This window comes from Lontra canadensis, unplaced genomic scaffold (assembly GCF_010015895.1).
Source record: "Lontra canadensis isolate GAN:19392208 unplaced genomic scaffold, GSC_riverotter_1.0 scaffold179, whole genome shotgun sequence".
NCBI classification, from domain to species: domain Eukaryota; kingdom Metazoa; phylum Chordata; class Mammalia; order Carnivora; family Mustelidae; genus Lontra; species Lontra canadensis.
The window spans coordinates 3,002,600-3,022,348 of NW_022631173.1; the positions used below are offsets into that span (position 1 = coordinate 3,002,600).

Consider the following 19,749-nt stretch of genomic DNA (forward strand, 5'->3'; position numbering starts at 1 on the left):
AAGGTTTAAAAAAAACTTAAATGAAGGGGCACCTGGGTAGTTCAGTCAGTTAAGCATCTGCCTTCTGCTCAGGTCATGATATCAAAGCCCTGGGATGGAGCCCCATGTCGGGCTCCCTGCTCAACAGTAAGTCTGCTTCTCCTTCTCCTTCTGCCTAACCGCCACTTGTGCTCTCTTTTACTCTCTCTCAAATAAATAAAATCTAAAAAAAAAAAAAAAAAAAACTTAAATGAAATAGAAATCTATGAGGAAAAGATTAACTATTTAATAAATGATACTTGTGCAACTAGCTACCCATCTGGGAAAAAATTAAATCAGATTCCTGAATCTTAAATCATCTTCCTGCAAAACTAAAACACAAGCAAAGAAAACCCTATGACATTACTAAAGAAAAATAATCTTGAGATACAAAAAAGGCATTCTAAAACAAGAACCAAGTCAGCTAAGATTTATGTTTGACCACATAAATAATAAAAGCTTTGGAACAGAGAAAGAGAGCATAAATATAGTCAAATAAAGCAAGAGCCTGGAAGAAAATGTTTTCACCATACAAAGGTGAAAGGGGTAATACATATGGTACATAAAGAGATCATACTAACAAATAAATAAAAAACCTCAATAGAGAAATGGGCAAAGGAAAAGAATAAACAATTCACAGAAAAGAAAAGAACAGATGCTCAATTCATTGGTAATCATGAAAATGCAAATTAAAACAATGTGATTCCATTTTCCACCCATCAGATTAGCTAAAATAAAAAGACTGCTCTATCTGGCAAGAATAGAGGTAGGGGTGGGGAAAAACTAGCATCCTCATACTTTGTGGGAGTGTGAACTGTTTCAGCCTTTTTAGAGGGCAATGCAGCAGAATCTATCAGAATTTAAGTTTACACGCCCTCTGGCTCAGTACTTTCGTCTCTAGGAGCTGTGCTACTGAAATAGTTGCACATGCACACAAAGACATTCTGTACAGGGGCACCTGGGTGACTCAACCAGTTAAGCATCTGCCTTCTGCTTAGGTCATGGTCCCAGGGCCTGGGATAGAGTCCACGTCAGGCTCCCAAGGAGCCTGCTTCTCCCTTCCCTCTGCCTGCTGCTTCCCGTTTGTGCTGTCAAACAAACAAATAAAATCTCAAAAAAAAAAAAAAAAAAAGACATTCTATACATGAATGTTCAAAGTAAACAAAATCAAAACATTTACCAGTATACAAGAGGTTAAATAGATCCACTCTGTGTATTATGAATGAAGTAGAGCTATCTATATGGAAAGCGATCCAAGATAAACTGCTAAGCAAAAAAACGCGTCACAAAACAATAGGCAACATGTGTGCACACAGGTGTGCAAGCATTATATCTGTATATAAGGTACATCAAAAAATGGACCAGAGGGGTGTGTGGCTGGCTCAGTCCATAGAACAGGCTACTCTTGATCTCAGGGCCATGAGTCAGAGCCCCAGGTTGGGCGTGGAGCCTACATTAAAAAAAAAAAAAAAAAAAAGGACCAGAAACACACACACACAAAATTTTAAGTGATTACATAAGAAGTACTCTGAGATTAAGAAGAACTTTCATTTTTACTTTATGTATTTTCAAAATGTTTAAATCTTTTAGAATATAAATGCATACATATATGCATATATGCTTTTACATAAAGCATATATACTATCCACATATCTCTAAATGGCAAACACCACAAAGAAAAATTAATGATTTAAGTGTTTTATTAATATAAAATCTTTGGGATGTCTAGCTGATTCAGTCGGTGCAGCATGCAACTCCTGATCTCAGGGTTGTTAAGTTCAAGCCCCACAACAGGTGTATAGATTACTCAGAAATAAAAATTTTTAAAAAAAGAGTGTGTGTGTATATATATGTATATATGTATATATATATGTGTGTGTGTGTATAAATACATATATATATTTATATATGTGTGTGTATATAAATATATATATATTTATATATATGGGTATACAGATTACTTAGAAATAAAAATCTTTTTAAAAGTATACATATATCGGGGCGCCTGGGTGGCTCAGTGGGTTAAAGCCTCTGCCTTTGGCTCAGGTCATGATCCCAGGGTCCTGGGATCGAGGCCCGCATCGGACTCTCTGCTCAGCGGGGAGCCTGCTTCCTCCTCTCTCTCTGCCTGCCTCTCTGCCTACTTGTGATCTCTGTCTGTCAAATAAATAAATAAAGTCTTTAAAAAAAAATTTTTAAAGTATACATATATATATATTCCTAAGAAAACAGCAAAATGAAACTCAAAATAGTCTCACATGAAGGATAAAATCCCTATGTAAAAAAAAATCTAATTTCAAGAAAAAAGGGAAACACTACTTGATCAAAAACTTTTTAAAATTTAAAACTAAATCATTATAGAGTACAGCAAAAATCAATTCAAGTGTTTGAACAAAAATTTCTCTGTAAAGTGATCCATTCCTGAAACAAAAGAGAAACAAAAGCATAATATAGCAACACAAAAACATACTACATGGGCATGAAGTCAAGAGTTATAGAAGGAGACAGAAAACAGTTCAGTTTTATAGCCTAGAAACAGATGGAAATTTAGAGACAACACTCAGTTGAGAGAATCCAAAAGGCACGGCAGCAAAGGTTTAAAAGGAAACATATTTCAATGAAGTCCTACTCTAGACACTAGAGTCCAAAATTATAAGCAAGTTTTTCTGGAAATGACACCTTCATGGCAAAGGCAATATACTCAGACTACTTCTAGTCTCCAGAATAACCCCTTGCAGCACTTTCAGAACTTTACTGTGCTAAGCAACCTCTCTCAAGTGATTTTTTAGACATAATTAATCTTGCTTAACTTTAACAAAGAATCATCTTCATTGTAGTCCACCAACCTGTGCTAATAGAAGAAAGCGTGAGCAAAATCGTTATTTTTTTTCAAAGATTTTATTTACTTATGTGCCAGAGAGAGAGAGACGGCACAAGCAGGGAGAACAGCAGGAAGAGGGAGAAGCAGGCTCCCTGTGGAGCAAGGAGGCCAATGTGGGACTCCAACATGACCTGAGCTGAAGGCAGACACTTAACCGACTGAACCACCCAGGAATCCCAAAACTATTATTTATTTGGCTTTGAAAGATAGTACCTGTTTTTACAATTTGGGGGTATAAAATTTAGTCTCATTACATTTTGCTCAATCTAAAAGTCCACAAAACAAATGAATAAATGAAAAGCAAAATCAAATCTACAAATACAGAGACTAAACTGATAGTTGCCAAACGTAAGGGGGATGGGCAAAAAGGTGAAGGGAAGTGGGAGACACAGTCTTCTAGTTATGGAATGAATAAGTTATGGGAATAGAAGATACAGTATAGGGAATATAGCCAATAATATTGTAATAACATTGTATAGTGACAGATGGTAGCTACACTTATGATAACTACATCATAACCTATAGAGATGTTGAATCACTATGTATACCTGAAACTAATGTAACATTGTGCATCAACATCAAAGTCTAAGAATACACTTTTTTTAAAAAAAGATTTCACTTATTTATTTGAAAGAGAGAGAGAGAGCATGAGAGGGGAGAAGTCAGGGAGAAGCAGACATCCCTCTGAGCTGGGAGCCCCATGCGGGACTTGATCCTGAGACTCCAGGATCATGACCCGAGGCAAAGGCAGTTGCTTAACCAACTGAGCCAGCCAGGCACCCCTAAGAATACACATTTTTAATGGCATAGCTATCAAATCCTAGCCCGGCCTGGAATTCAATGTTGGCCACAGATAACTGTACCCATTTTTATAATGTAGACAGAATATAAGGGACTCCCAGTTCTTGATTAGGGTCTAATTTCTTCCTATAATGGAAAAAGTGGTAAATGTATGGGAAGTTTTATAGCAAATTTTTTTTCCTGCCATGACTACACAACAGAAAGAATGCTGGAGACCATTCTGCAAAACGGGCAACTTCTCTCGCCCACCTCACTAATCTGACTTAACTTGGACTCAATTATGCCCGAGAATCAGTCAAGAAAGCAGTAAGAATCTGTTACTCCCACTCTTCCTTTCCATCCACCACTACCCCCTGCTCTCAGTCCCAAGCATAAGACCTACTGACCAACTGTCCTCTTTTTTAGTTTTAAAATTACTTATCAGTCTTTCTTTTTTTAAAGATTTTATTTATTTATTTGACAGAGAGAGACACAGCAAGAGAGGAAACACACACAGAGGGAGAGGGAGAAGCAGGCTTCCCACCAAGCAGGGAGCCTGATGAGGGGCTCAATCCTAGGATCCTGGGATTATAACCTGAGCCGAAGGCAGACGCTTAACAACTGAGCCACCCAGGCACCCCACTTATCAGTCTTTTAACTTATAAATCATAGGCAATAGAAAGCATACCATATGTTCTAATGGGCAAGATAAAATGCCTCATCAAAATTAAGAATTACTGTGCTTCCAAGGATACTACCAAGAAAATGAAAAAACAATCCACAGGATGGGAGAAAATATTTGCAAATCATATATCTATCTGGGTAAGGGACTTATATCTAAGATATGTAAACAACTTTATAACTTAATAATAAAATGATAACCCAATTCAAAAAATGAACAATTTTAAAAATGCAATATTCTGGAAAAAGATGAAAAAAGGGACAAGAGATCCAAACAGACATTTCTCCAAAGCAGATATACAAATGCCTGGTAAATATGAGATAGTTGCTCAACATCATTAATCATTAGGGAAATGCAAATCAAAACCATAGTATGATACCACTTCACAACCACTGGAATACTATTTAAAACAAACAAACAAACAAAAAAACAGATAAGAAGTGTGGGCCAGTACATGAAGAAACTGGAACCCTTATACCCTGTAGGTAGGAATGTAAAGTGGTGCAGCCACTTTGAAAGTCAAGCAGTTGCTCAAAAGGTTAAATATAAAATGTTTGCACATCATCTATCTGACAAAGGCTTAATATCTAGAATAAAGAACTCCTATAACTCAACAACAAAAAGACAACTAAATTAATAAATGGGTCAGGGACTTGAATAGACATTTCTCCAAAGATATACAAATGACTGACAAGTCCAAGAAAGATGCTTATGCTAGTCATTAGGGAAATATAGATCAAAACCACAATGAGATACCACTTCACACTACTAGGATGGTTATAATTAAACAAACCAAAATTAATTAAGTGTTGATAAGGATGTGAAGAAACTAGAACCCTCCTACATTGCTGATAGGAATGTAAAATTTTAATAGCCACTGTGGAAAACAGTTTGGCAGCTCCTCAACAAGTTAAAGAACTCATCTATGACCCAGCAATTATATTCCTAGCTATTTACCCAAAAGAATTCAAAACAGACTCAAACAGATGCTTGCATGCCAAAGTTCACTGCAGCATTATTTACAATAGCCAAAAGGTGGAAGCAGCCCTGTTCCACAACAGATAAATGGATAAAGAAAATATACTATGTACATACTATGAAACATTAGTCATAAAAAGAAAGTTCTGACACATGCTAATGTGTACCTTGAAAACAGTACGCTAAGTGAAATAAGCTAGACACAGCAAGACAAATACTGGGATTCCATTTCTATGAAGGACCCAAGATAGGCAAATTCATAAAGAGAGAAAGGAGATCAGAAGTTAACAGGGACTGCGAAAAGAGAGGAATGGGGACTTATGTGTATATCAGTTTCTGTTTGTGTATCAAAGAAGTTTTAGAAAAGTGGTGACAGCTGTACAAAGTGGTGAATGGGATTAATGTTGCTCAACTGTACATTTAAAATGGTTAAAATAAGAAATCTTGGTTGTATTTTACCACATTTAAAAAAAAATTAACAATGTAATATACCAAAACCACTGAATTACATACACTTCAAATGGGTGAATTATTTGGTCATAAATTCAATCTCAATGAAGTTTTTTTTTTAAGATTTTATTTATTTGACAGAGATCACAAGTAGTCAGACAGGCAGGCAGAGAGAGGGGGAATGAGGCTTCCCGCCGAGCAGAGAGCCTGATGCTCCCAGGACCCCGAGATCATGACCTGAGCTGAAGGCAGAGGCTTTTTAACCCACTGAGCCACCCAGGCGCCCCTCAATGAAGTTATTTAAAAAAAAAAAAAAAAGAATACAGGGGAACCTGGGTGGCTCAACGGGTTAAGTGTCTGCCTTCGGCTCGGGTCATGATCCTGGGGTCCTGGAATCAAGCCGGGCATTGGGTTCCCTGCTCAAAAGAGAGTCTGCTTCTCCCTCTGCCCCTCCCCCTGCTTATGTTTTCATGCTCTCCCTCCTCTCTCTTCCTGAAATAAATAAAATGTTTAAAAATATATATAATTTCTGAAAAATTACAAACAACAAAATTTCCAAAACGGAGTAAGTTAAATATATAATTTATCTCATCTATATGGTATATTGTTATATAAATTATATGATAAAAGTATATTTATTAACATGGTAATATATTTAGAATATTATAAGTAAAAAAGCAGGTTTCCAGATAGCCTGAACCTATTAAAAAAAATGTCTGGAAGAATATGCCCAAAAATAGTGATTGATGATAGCTTTCTCTGGATGGTAAGATTACTGGTAATTTTTATACTTTTTTAAAAACCATTTTATTTATTTATTTCAGAAAGAGAGTAGAAAGCATGAACGGGAGGAGGAGTAGAGGGAGAGGGAAAAGCAGACAGCTCGCTGAGTGGGGAGTCTGAGGTGGGGATTGATTCTAAGACCTTTGATCATGACTGAAGCCAAAGGCATAACTGACTGAGCCTCCCAGGAACCCCTATATTTTTATTTCTATGTATCTGTATTTTCTAAATTTTGTTTAATGTGTCTATACTACTTGCATAATAAAAAAAGTAATCAAAATAAGAAGTATGCACATCTTTAATAACAGGACAGTTAAGATATACATACTATATATATATATATAGCTTATGACACAACCCATCATCAGGTTATTAGCTCCATTTGGCATCTAATAATCTATATTGAATATAAATAGCATTTATACTATAAACTTCCTTAAATCCACTCACCCTTTCTAGGTTTTTTTTAAAGGTTTTACTTATTTGTCAGAGAGAGAGAGCACAAGTTGGGGGGGGGGCAGGTAAAGAGAGAAGCAGGTTCCCTGCTGAGCAGGGAGCCCGACATGGGACTTGATCCCAGGACTCTGGGATCATAACCTGAGCCAAAGGCAGACGCTTAACTGACTGAGCCACCCAGGCGTCCCACCTTTCTAGGATTTTTAAATGTAAGCTAATCCAAATATTTTCTCTAAGTACAAAGATCTTTCATACTCCATAGACTCTAAAATACTGTACCAGATTTTCTTAAAATTTATAAACTGATCAGTGTGAGCAATCACTCTCTGTATTATAGCAAACAATGACAATAATGCTTCCCACAACTACTTTTACCTAAATTACTTTTTTATCTCTTTCCTACAGATCTTTTCTAAAATAATAAATGTTACCATTTTTACGCTCAGCATCACGTATTGGGCTGAACACTGTAGAAGCATCACCTCATTTCATCTTCCTAACAACTCAGTGAGGTTGGCATTATCATCACTTTACAAATGAAGATACAGAATCAGAAAAGTTGGCGAATACAGCTGCAGGTGGTAGACTGAGATTCAAACCGTCTGACTTCAAAGTCCACATGCTTTCTAATTCTATGCTGTATTGTAAGAAAGTTGACCTTAATACCCCAATTCTTACATATTTGTAATTAAAAAAAATACATACACACAATTCTGTTTCAGAAAGCTATTCCTTTTCCCACCTTACACATTCTTTGTTACCAGCCTGAAGTTCTATGTAACCATGAAATACTCGGGAATTGATTTAAATACAATTCCTTGGTCCTCACAATTCATACAGCACCGAATGGCACAGAAAGTATACATATTGACAATTACTGGATAATTTGCCTCTGAATATGACTGCACTGGATTACACACTATCTAACACTTACGTCTTGGGATACAAATGTTTCAGTGTTGGCAAGACCACCTACTTCTACACCCCTCCTTTTACAAAAGGGAACATTGAAATAAACCAACTTGCCAGTTAGTGGAGAGGAAACCAGTACTTGAACCCAAGTCTGACTATTAATCCACAGTGGGCATCCAGGGCAATGCCTAGGCGACAGACCTGGAGACAGTCTTTTGCCTTTAAGCAGCTTACTGCCTTTAAATAACAGAATCTCCTGGTAGAAATTAAAAAGGAAACTCAAAGTTGATGTACTTTATCATTCGGTTGTATCCTAGCATAGGGTTAAGAGAAGTTTATCTAAACACAAAGAGCCAGGCATATTGGGCCTATCTACACCATTCAGCCAGATTCTGACAACCCTCACTTTACTCTTGCCTTTATGACACCACTACCATTTCTGACACCATTATCATTTCCACTTGCCACCTGCCTCACCCAATAATCACTAAGTATGTAGCAAATAAAACTGTCCACTATATAACAACCTGTATTAGCCATTAAGTCAATTCCCAATCACATAATCAAAGCCTCTAGGCTGTCTCTCTACTCCCTATAGACACCAAGAAAATATTAATTCATGTTATCTACCTAAATCATAGATAATTATAAAGGTAAATCTTATCGGTTAAATTAAACACGTAATACTTTCCAATGGCACACACCAGTGATAAATACATCATGGAAGTTCCAAACATATAGTGAGCAGGGAAGCAGTCTTTTATGTAGCCCCAAGTAAAGCATATTTGATTGTTTTTCGATATAAGATACAGCCTAATGATGAATAAAACCAACTTTTGGGTCTTCTAGAGAAGACTGATGGAAAGCAGGCATAGAAAGCAACTCATGGGACCCAGTCCTTCAAAATGAAAGTTTCTGAGAATGGTAGGTAACAACTGGTGCTTTTTCCTTTGCCAAAGTAATGTTTTGTTAGCTTTATTTACCAGGTATCATAAAACTATTGGCAAACAATATGTCCACTCACACCTGTTCTTTATTAAATTCTAGATGCTCTATCACATGTTCAGTCTATAAAAATGTTCTTGATTTGCCAGGTTAAAGCAATAGAAATGTTAGAGCAAATATATTTACATAGGCAATTGGGCTAAAAGTATTAGCTTTAAGGTTAACATGAGTCAGCGTGATTAGGCCAACATGACATGAATAAGACGGTTATCACCCAAGCCCACCCCTTCTCTCTTACTAAGATCTAAAAGTCCCACTACTAAAGAGCTTCTCTGAAGTGCTCTGAATTTCAATTCAGGACAACCGTCTAAAAAAAATACTGTACTCCTATGTGACTTGGAGGTCCACAGTCACTAAAGTCCTCTCCCCATTAGCGTCTTAACTACAATGTGGCATTTAGAGTAACCTATTATTGTCATTGAAACTTTAACCCAAAGGGTATATACATCAAGTAGATTTCAAAGAGAGTACGGATAAGGGAAAGAACAGACACTGAAGAGGCGCTAAGACTTAGGTAGAGGCATCTAATTTTCATGTGGGTAGAATATATATGTACATTCAGAGAAACTCCTCCCTGCATAGCAAACCCATGTAGTTGGATATATGTGTATGTGTGTGTATTTTTAAAGATTTCATTCTAAAATAAGCTCTACATCCAACATGGGGCTTGAACCCACAACCCCAAGATCAAGAGCCACATGCTCCACTGACTGAGCCAGCCAGGCACCCCAAATGGAGTATTTTTTATAACATTTTTTCTTTAGTTTCTTAAGTAATCTCTACACCCAATGTGGGGCTCTAACTCATGATCCCGAGATCAAGAATCTAATGCTCTACTAAGCCAGCCAGGCACCCCATATATATAATACATACACATATGTGTGTGTGTATATACACACACACACACACACACACTCGTGTGTGTGTGTATTATCCTTTTTCAATGCATGATGGAGCTGGTAGAAAACCAGAGTAACTCAGATTTAGCTAAATCAACAATGCACAAATCTAGAGTGAGTGCCTGCTAGAATTGTGGCTGCCCTGAGGTCTTTTCCCACCCCCAATCTGATGGCTAGAACCTGGGATTTAATGGCCCACAAACTGGAGAAAGGGGACAAAGACTTAGGCCTAAATAGGACTGGAGATCAGATCAAAGAGCTCCATGTACAGTCAGAACCCCAAAAGGATGATATTTTTAGTGGCTACCAAAAAGAGAAGCTACCATGCAGAGAAAACAGCAACAATTCCTAACCACAAGCCCATACAGATTAAAGAAACTTGTTAAGGAAAAAAGAAGGAAGTTCTGAGATGCAAAAATAGATGGTGAATAGACAAATTGGTATATATGAGTTATTCTACAAACATTACATCACTGTTATAAAACACTAACACATCGTTTGTAGGCATTTTAAAAAATCACTGCAGTATTTAAATCCTGGAAAACAGAACAGGATGGAACATAGAGTTAAGCATCCTAAAGCATTTCTATTGTTTAGGAGTGGGGAGAGTAAAAATATTAATCAATATTAGACTTAAGTTAAATAACATGTATGCTTAAAATTTCTAGGGCAATCATTATGAACAGACTGTATAGCCACAAAAGTAGAAGGGAGTAAATGGGGGTAGGTGTCTCAATCAAGTCAAAGAAAGCAGATGGGGGAGGGGGATATAAAAAATTAACACATAAAAAGATGATGATAATAAAAACAGCTAACATTTATGTATGATTTACTACGTGCCTGGCACTGCTCTAAGAACCTTACAAATATTAGCTCATTTAATCTGCATACCACCCCTATGAGGTAGATACAATATATTTATTCTCATTTTACAGATGAGAAAATTTAAGCTCAGAGAGATTAAATGACTTGGCTGCGGTGGCACACACACAGTAGATGTTAGGATGAAAACCAAACCCAGGCAGTCTGACTCTAGAATCTGAACTCTACATATTGCCCAATAGACAACACACAGGTATGACACTTTGATATTAATTCATATCCCTTCAGTTCAATTTTTCTTCAGTCTAATGACTAAGAATGTATCTATCTGTACCAAAATGTACCCAAAGTATAGCTACTTACACTGCTCAAAGCATTTCCTTCATTGACTATTTATGGATAAGCACAGAGTAGGCAAAGGGGGTGTGTGTGCTAACATATATGAAGTAATAATAACATGTATTAGGCACTCTGCCAGATATTTTTTATTAATCCTCATAATCACCATGAAAAGTAAATTAATATCCCAAATTTTCAGGGGAAGAAACTAAAAAGCAAAAATTTAACTAACTCATCACGGGGCAGATCTGAATGGCTTAAAAATCTACTTCAAAATCTACTTAAATGTTCACTGAGCATTAATTTATGCCAGACACTGTGCTGGGCACTAAAAATATGAAAGTAAATCAGAAATTCAGGGTTCTCCTCCCATATGGAGTTTATGGTCTCATGGGCTAGTCTTTGGGGTTCCTGGACCCAATTCTAATTTGAGGGGCAGGTTCCCTTACACAATTCTCAAACACCATCAGAGTGTGTGAAAATTCAACTCAATTCTGACACTATCTACCCAGAGCTTCATTAGCTTCCACAGGTTAAAGGTTCAGCTCTACAAGACTGCCCCCCACCACCATCACTTCAGAGCCCAGTCCCAAGTCCAAGGTACTGCCTGTACTTCTAACCAACTGGCTATAAATTAGAGGGCCCAAGCCCCCTCTTTGGGTTTGATTAATTTACTAGAATGGCTCACAAAACTCAAAGAAATATTTTACTTTCTAGATCACTGGTTTACTATGAAGAGGTTATAACTCAGGAACAGCCAGATATAAGCACAGAACAAGAGCACAGAGCTTCAGTGCCTCTCCAGACAGGCGACTCCCCTTGACTCTCCACGTGTTCATCAAACCAGCTCTCTGAACCCCACCCTCATTTTTGGAAGCTCCATTACATAGTCATGATTGATTAAACCACTGGCCATTGGTAACTGATTAAACATCCAGGCTCACTCCACTCCCTGGAGGTGAAGGGGAGGGGTGAGACTAAAAGTTCCAACCCTCTGATCACACAGTTGGTGTTCCTCACACAGTTGGTGTTCCAGTCAACCAGCACCCCACCCCCACCTTAGGTGGGGGTCCAAACCCCACCTCATCAACATAACAAGAAACACTTTTGTAACTCTCAGCAGTTGGGAAATTCCAAGGGTTTAGGAAGGTGTAAATCTGGAACTGTGGTCAAAGATCACAAGTTGTTTGAAAATACCTAAGTATAGTTTAGATCTAATTACTTAACAAATATAACTTAGATATTTCTTTTGGACTAGGGTAGTTGTGAAAAAAATTACTGAGACACTGTAAGGACACCATTAACTGAGACTGTCTGGGAATCTCTGTAACAAGCTAAATCTGAAAGATGAGCAAGCATTTCAAACACCAGGTAGGAGAAGGAGTAAAAGCCAGGGTCCCCACCCTTGAAGACATTACAATAACTCAGAAGGAAGAACTACAAGATAAACAGTTTTTTTAAATGTAATGTAAACTTGAATATTTGCAAAAGTTTTTCATATCTTTTCTCATAAAATTCTGTTAAGTGTGCATCTATCTTAACTAAAGTGAAAGCCTCAAGAAGTCTGTGTCCCCATACACAGATACAGCACACAGTCTGCATTCAGGAAGTGTTTTCTGGGTCAATCTCATATAGGTTTTCTCTCATTAGGCTTTTCTCAGAAATGAAACCTCCAATTACCCTATTCAAGGGTAATTCTGCTTTAAGTGTTCTCTACTCCCCCACATCTCCCAGCTGCTTCTTTCCTACTGTCCTTCAAAACTGAGTTCAGAAAAAAAAAAAAAAAAAAAAAACTGAGTTCAGAAATATCGCCTCCCCTGGGAAGACCTCCCTGACCCACCGGACTGAAATTTAAATATCCCTTATCTAAATGGTAGATTTAGTACATTTGTATCACAGGATTTACCACTCTATTCTGTAGAAGTCAGCGATTAACTTCCTTGCCTCCACACTAACTAAAAACTTTTAAGAGAAGGATCTGTGCTTTATTCATCTCAGCAACAATCACAGTGCCCAGTTCTCAAAAAACTGTTTTCTGAATAAATGACAAGTAAAAGGATATTTTTAAAATTATGCCTCTTCACCTTTGAAAAAATGAGGACTTTACTCAGAAAAACTTTAGAAAGGAGATGTACCAGTTTGCAAAAATTAAAGTGATTGGGCGCCTGGGTGGCTCAGTGGATTAAAGCCTCTGCCTTCGGCTCAGGTCCCGGTGCCAGGGTCCTGGGATCAAGTCCCGCATCGGGCTCTCTGCTCAGCGGGGAGCCTGTTTCCTCCTCTCTCTCTGCCTGCCTCTCTGCCTACTTGTGATCTCTGTCAACTAAATAAATAAAAATTAAAAAAAAAAAAGATAACTTAAAAAAAAATTAAAGTGATTGATAACCATCCTGTGCTAATAAAGAACCATACACTGCTGACAGAAATGTAGTAAGTATAATGTCTTTGAGAAGTATTCTGACAATTATCAATTAAAATTAAAAATGCACATATCCTCTGACTGAACAATCCTACTTTAAGGTACTTTACTTACAAAAACAGCATCCATATGCAATGTTATATTTACAAGGAAGTTTTCTGAAGTACTGTTTGCAATAGCAAAATAATTCCTGGAGACTATCCTGAATGTCCATCAATAGGGGAATGGTAAAACCATGCTACAGAACATGTATATTATGGAATATTCTACAGCTACTAATAAGAATGAATTAAATTGGGTGTCTGGGTGGCTCGGTCTGTTACGTGTCCGCCTTTGGCTCTGGTCATGATCTCAGGGTCCTTGGGATAGAGTCCTGCATAGGGCTGCCTATTCAACACGGAGTCTGCTTCTCCTTCTGCATGCTGCTCACCTTCCCAATTTCGCGCTCGCTCTCTCTCGCGCGCGCGCTCTCTCTCATGCTCTAATAATAAAATCTTTAAAGAAAAAAAAAATGAATTAAATCTATATGTAAAGACCTGAAAGGATATCCATGATACATTCAGTAGAAAACAGAAGAATTCCATCTGGAGGTAAAAAAAAAAAAATACATATATATACACTAGCATTTTTATTTCTAAGAATATTGAGAAAGAGATGGGGAAGCAGTAAAAACCAGAGAGCTAACATGAGTGGCATCAGAATTAGAGAGGATTTTACTTTTCCCAAACAACTATGTATTACTTTTGTAATTTAAAATAGAAAGAAAAAAAAGGAAAGTTTTCAAAAGTAGTGATGGTAATATCTCAATACATTCTCCCCTCCTGAAAGTTCTTAACCGAAAAAAAAAAAAATTCTAAGTTACAACCACCTTTAATAGAAAGGTGGTAGGTACTTCAGAAGAATCAAGAATTCTGTGGACTCTTTTACAGATAATTTAACTTTCTATTATTAAAAAAAAAAAAAAAACTTATCTCTTACTCTATCCTGTCCCCCCAAAAGGAGAGAAAGGCTTATTCTTAAACAAGGGAATGTTTAGTAAATCTTCCTATCAAGCTTCTTCTATGAGCCATAATCTGCTTTGGCGATTTGTAATCAGGAGCTTGGATATTTTAGAATAGTCAGCAGATCTTCACAACCATACCATTTATTCACGGAGAGTAAGCAGAAGTGTTACATAACAAAACTCAGCGGTGCCTGGGTGGCTCAGTCCTTAAGTGTTTGCCTTGGACTCGGGTCATGATACCAGGGTCCTTGGAGCAAGCTCAGCATCCGGCTCTCCACTCAGTGGAAAGCCTGCTTCTCCCTCTCCCACTCCCCCTGCTTGTATTCCCTGTCTCATTGTCTGTCAAATAAATAAATAAATAATCTTTAAAAAGAAATCTAAGTATGGCAAAGCTAGGTCTCATTCAAGCATTTGTCCTGGAATTGGGAGAGCTAACCGCTACTTGGGCGCCCCCTGGGGACCAAATTTTAAAACTTTTTACATCTTAGGACAAACCAGCATCCTCTAAAACTAATTCAAAAAATACTTACTAAGCCCATACTACATGCCAGGCACAATGTTCAGTACTAGAAACACAATGTCAAATAAAATTAACTCTCTGATTTCTACATGCTTAAAGTTAATAGCATCCCAAAATTTCTAAGCACAGTAGGTAGGAAGACCATACAAAGTACAAGTTACCCGCATGGTCCATGGAGAAAGTTATGACACAGAAGATGACAAGAATGCTTTTGGGGTACTAAAGAAAGCAATCTGGCATTGAGATCAGCTTTAGCATAATTTGTTTATGTAAGCAAATCTTTAAAAGAGAGGAGGTTTAAGGGGCACCTGGGTGGCTCAGATGGTTGAGCGCAGGTCATGATCTCAGTGTCCTGGTATCAGCACTGCATGGGACTCCCAGCTCAGCGAGGAGCCTGTGTCTCTCTCCCTCTCCCCCTGCTCATGCACTCTCTGTATTTCTCTGTCTCAAATGAATAAATAAAAAAGCTTTTAAAAAAGAGAGAGGAGGTTTAAATATCCTTCCAGCTAACACATGCAAAATTGTGGTTATTTTGAAAGACAAATTTAGGTTATGGCACCAAAATTTTTCTTGGGCCAAAATAAAATAAAGCTTAATTTTAGAAATTAAAAAAATGACACAGTATCCCTGTCGTTTTTTAGTAACAAGTTATTCCACAATAACTCTAAGTGCTTAACTCTGAAAGGACTGCACTGATTTAGAAAACCACTAATTTTCAAAAACAAATTGAGTACAAGAGGACACAGATTTAGAAACAATTAGTTAGAAAATAAAACTGAGGAAGACCAGTACAAATAAATGGGCAAAGTCAAAACCCAAATCTCCCTCAAATCCTCCCATCCCAGTTCAGAACAGTTTCAGAAAATACTGCATCAGATTTGCCTTTTCTTCCTCAAGGTCTGGGAGAGTAAATAGCAGAGGTAAAATTCACCACCAGGAAGGAAAGAAGGAAGGAAAAGGAGGGAGAGAAGGGAGAAAAGAAAGAAATAGATAATAAATAAATACATATATACCTACAATCCAGCTTCCCTCCCGTTATACACTCATCACTAACCGCAATGTCCTAGGATACTGGAGGGCCAAATAGTCTCAGATTCTATAGCCAGGCCCAAATAGGTACTTCTGGCAGCCTGAGTTGGAAATCAGTGTAATTCCCCACCTCCCCAAATTTATTTCAGCTACATTTCAGGTACCTGTGAGTTAAATTAGCATTGGCATGATAGGGAATTTAACCTTGAGTTACAGAACTTTTTCCTTACAGAAAAAAACTTAGTCCCCAGAATTACAGTTGTTTAGAATTCAGTTTATATTTGCCTATCAAATAAAAAATTGAGTCAAAACACAAAAGACTCTTGAGGGGGGAACACCTCTGACTTAAACTGTTCATAGACATTCCATTGTTCAATTTAGTCAGTTAGGAGATAGCAATTGCTAAATTATAAACTATATGGAATTTGTAGAAATTAACTTAATTGTTTATGGCAACGGGAATCAAGAGCAACTATTTTCGTGAAAGAAGATGACAGTTTAAAACAACTTAAGCTTATATAATTGCCAAAATATTAAAGAATAATACATTAGGAAATAATCATGGAAACCTTAGGGTTGATAATTAACAGGTTTAAAACATTATCGGCCATTACTGAACTGAGTAAAGAATAAACACTAGTTACAGAATGTGTAGATTATTTTTAAAGCAGTGGAGTAATTTGAGTATTATTAGTTTGGATGTGGATATTTAAAGCCACATTATGATTCAGAAACATAATATTTAAATGCATTCAAATATAGCTGTCAAAAACCAATTTTTAAAGTAATACTACTTCAAAGTAGAAATAACTATCTTCATAAATTCAGAACAGGAAGTCTAAAATGGAGGAAAAAAATCATCTGTATCTATGTGTGCCAGATATTTTACCTCATTTTTTTTTAAGATTTTATTTATTTATTTGACAGGCAGAGATCACAAGTAGGCAGAGAGGCAGGCAGAGAGAGAGAGAGAGAGAGAGAGAGAGAGGTGGAAGCAGGCTCCCCGCTGAGCAGAGAGCCAGATGGGGGGCTCCATCCCAGGACCCTGGGATCATGACCCAAGCCAAAGGCAGAGGTTTCAACCCACTGAGCCACCCAGGTGCCCCTATTTTACCTCATTTAACATTCACAACTACCATGCTAGACAGGTATTATTTCTCTCTTTTCACAGAGGAAGGCCAACTGAAAGTAACAACCTCCCTGGGTCTAAAGAAACAGTAAATGGGGGGCACCTAGCTGGCTCAGTACAGCATGCAACTCTTGATCTCCAGGTTGTGAGTACAAGCCCCATGTTGGGCATAGAGATACTTAAAAATAAATAAAATCTTAAAAAGAAAAGAAACAGTAAACAGCAGAGTTAGGGTTTGAACCCATATCTGTTTGGCTCTGAAATCTCTTCTCCTTCCCCTATTATGTTATATACATGTAAGAGTCATCTCAGACATTAAAAACAAAAACAAAGAAAACAAAACAAAACAAGGGCACCTGGGTGGCTCAGTCATTAAGCCTCTGCCTTCTGCTCAGGTCATGGGGCTCCCTGCTCAGCGGGAAGCCTGCTTCTCCCTCTCCCACCCCCAACCAACCGCCGCCCCCCACCCCGCTTGTGTTCCCTCTCTTGCTGTCTCTATCAAATAAATAAAATCTTTTTAAAAATAAAATAAAACAAACCTGAAATCACTCAATTGCCACTTGTCTTAAAAAGTTAAAAGAACCAACAAAAATAAGACAAATATTTATGTGGAGTTTTTTTGTTTAATTAGCCCCACTTTCATTCCTAAAAATGATCAGGAATTATTAAGACAGCTGTAAAACACTAATGAAGTAGATGTTACCACTTCACTTTGGATGCTCTTTAGAGAACAAAATATAGGACAGGCGTGGACTGTAGGTACATAGGAGAGGAATGAAAGCCCAAAGCTAATATAAGCCACGTCCTGGAACAGAGGAGGGCATTATTTTAGAGTTCTGGGTCAAAACTTTTGTGGTCACCGAGTTTCACAAGGATTGTCTGGGTGTTTCACAGCACCACTGGGCGCCTCTCGTTTCTAGATACCCTATTTTCCTTCACTCCCAATTCCATTCCCCAGATTCTCCAATAAGCCTTTCTCCTCACAGTGTTACTGCAGCTAACCACGTTTATCTGTTGGAAAATTTACAGAACTGAACCGGTAACCTGAACACGTCGTGAAGTAACAACAAAAAAAAGAAACACAATTTTAGAGCTGGGAGGTATTTTACATGGAGTTTAAATCTGGGTGGAGATCCTCGTACGGTCTAGAGTGCAACTGAGACAGAGAGGAAGTGACTTGGCCACCGACAAAAGCGTGAGCTGGCAGCGGGACCAGAGGTTGAAGCTTGAACTCCTACTCTGCTCCGCGGCTTTTCGACCACACGAATCCGGGCTGAGCCTCAGAGCTGGTACTGCCACTGACAAGGCCAGAAAGGTGCTCCGGGCAGATCACAGAATACCTTTAGCAACACCCTGTCCCCCGGGGTTCCTTTCCAGGATTAAGACCAGGGTTAGGTTAGCGGAGGTGTTTACAAAGGGTTTGCGGTAAGGGGCGGAGTGGATAAACCGGTCTCCCCTCCAGACAGCTGCGAGCGCACACTGCCTCTAACCTGAACCCACGCTCCCGCTGCCTTCACCCACCTTACAACCAGCCACCCACTGACCTCGGCGGGCCGGGAGTCCCCAGAAGCTGATCCTCCCGGATCCCCCTCCCAGCCCACTCTCGAGACGAACTTGGTCCCCAAATTGTAAGGAAAGAGGGGCGCGGGAACAAAGCGACCCCAAGCGGTGCCCCTCTATTCAGGGCGCCCCCGAGGCAGGCGGACGTGGACTACGAGTCCCGAAAGGCCGCGCGCCGCAGGACCCTTCGACCACCGCCACGCGGACGACGCAATGGTCGCCGGGACTCGTAGTCCGCTTAGTCCTAAGGGGCGCGGACCGCCCAGCGCGGCGGGACAGGCCGACCCGGCGTCCGGTCAAGCCCAGGGAGCGCGCCAGCTGCCCGGGCCTCACCTCGACGATGCGGGCGCACTGGGTCCCCTTGCCGGCGCCAGGACCGCCGAGGACGAACACGACCAGCGCTTTCATGAGGCGGTGAGGGCAGAAAAAAAGCGGCCGGCGGGTCAGCAGCGGGAAGCTAAGGCCCAGGACGTGCAGCAGCCTGCGGCCGCAGCAGCTCAACATACACAGCGCCTCGGCCCGACGCTGAGGAGAGCTGACAGCGGCCGGGCCGGCGGCGGCGCGGGGCGGGGCGGGGCGGGGGGGGGGAAGGGGGCGGGCCGAGTCGGCGCCCGCCGCGGCCCCGCCGCCGTGGCTGCCGAGGTGTCCGCGCCGCGGCCGGAAGAGGCGGGGCTTCCGCTGCTCCCTAAGCGGCTGCGCTGGGCTCCTTCCGTGTGGGTTTACATCTGTTCTCTTGCCCGCGCCTTTGCCCGCTCATTCATCCCTCCGCTGGCGGTGCGTCCAGGGCGCAGATCCTTCATCTATAGCTGTGTGTGACAGGCCTATGCTGGAGTCTGCAACGTGACACACGCGAGAGAAAACCTATTGTCTGCTCGCCAGGAGTTTAAATTCCAGTGGGGAAGAAGCCGAGCTGGACAAGCCAACAGCAGAAGAGACAGATGATAGACAAGAAGGAAGGAAGAAAGAGCTACAGGCTTTGAAGGGAAAAAGAGGAAGAAAAACAAGGGGTAGTTGTGATTTGTAGACGGTAGTCGGAGAAAGCCTCTGAAGAGGTGACAACCCAAGACGTTAAGGATAGGAAAGAGTA

General features: G+C 39.5%; 1 protein-coding gene across 1 annotated transcript in view; it reads right to left on the reverse strand.

Moving 5' to 3' along the window:
• The window catches only part of CMPK1 (cytidine/uridine monophosphate kinase 1), a 35,289-nt gene extending 16,047 nt beyond the window's left edge, over positions 1–19,242 (reverse strand). Inside the window, exon 1 of the mRNA XM_032846634.1 lies at positions 18,996–19,242. Coding sequence (XP_032702525.1) covers positions 18,996–19,166 — 171 coding nt within the window. The 5' untranslated portion in view covers positions 19,167–19,242. The remainder of the gene's footprint in view (positions 1–18,995) is intronic.
• Between the last annotated feature and the right edge of the window lie 507 nt (positions 19,243–19,749).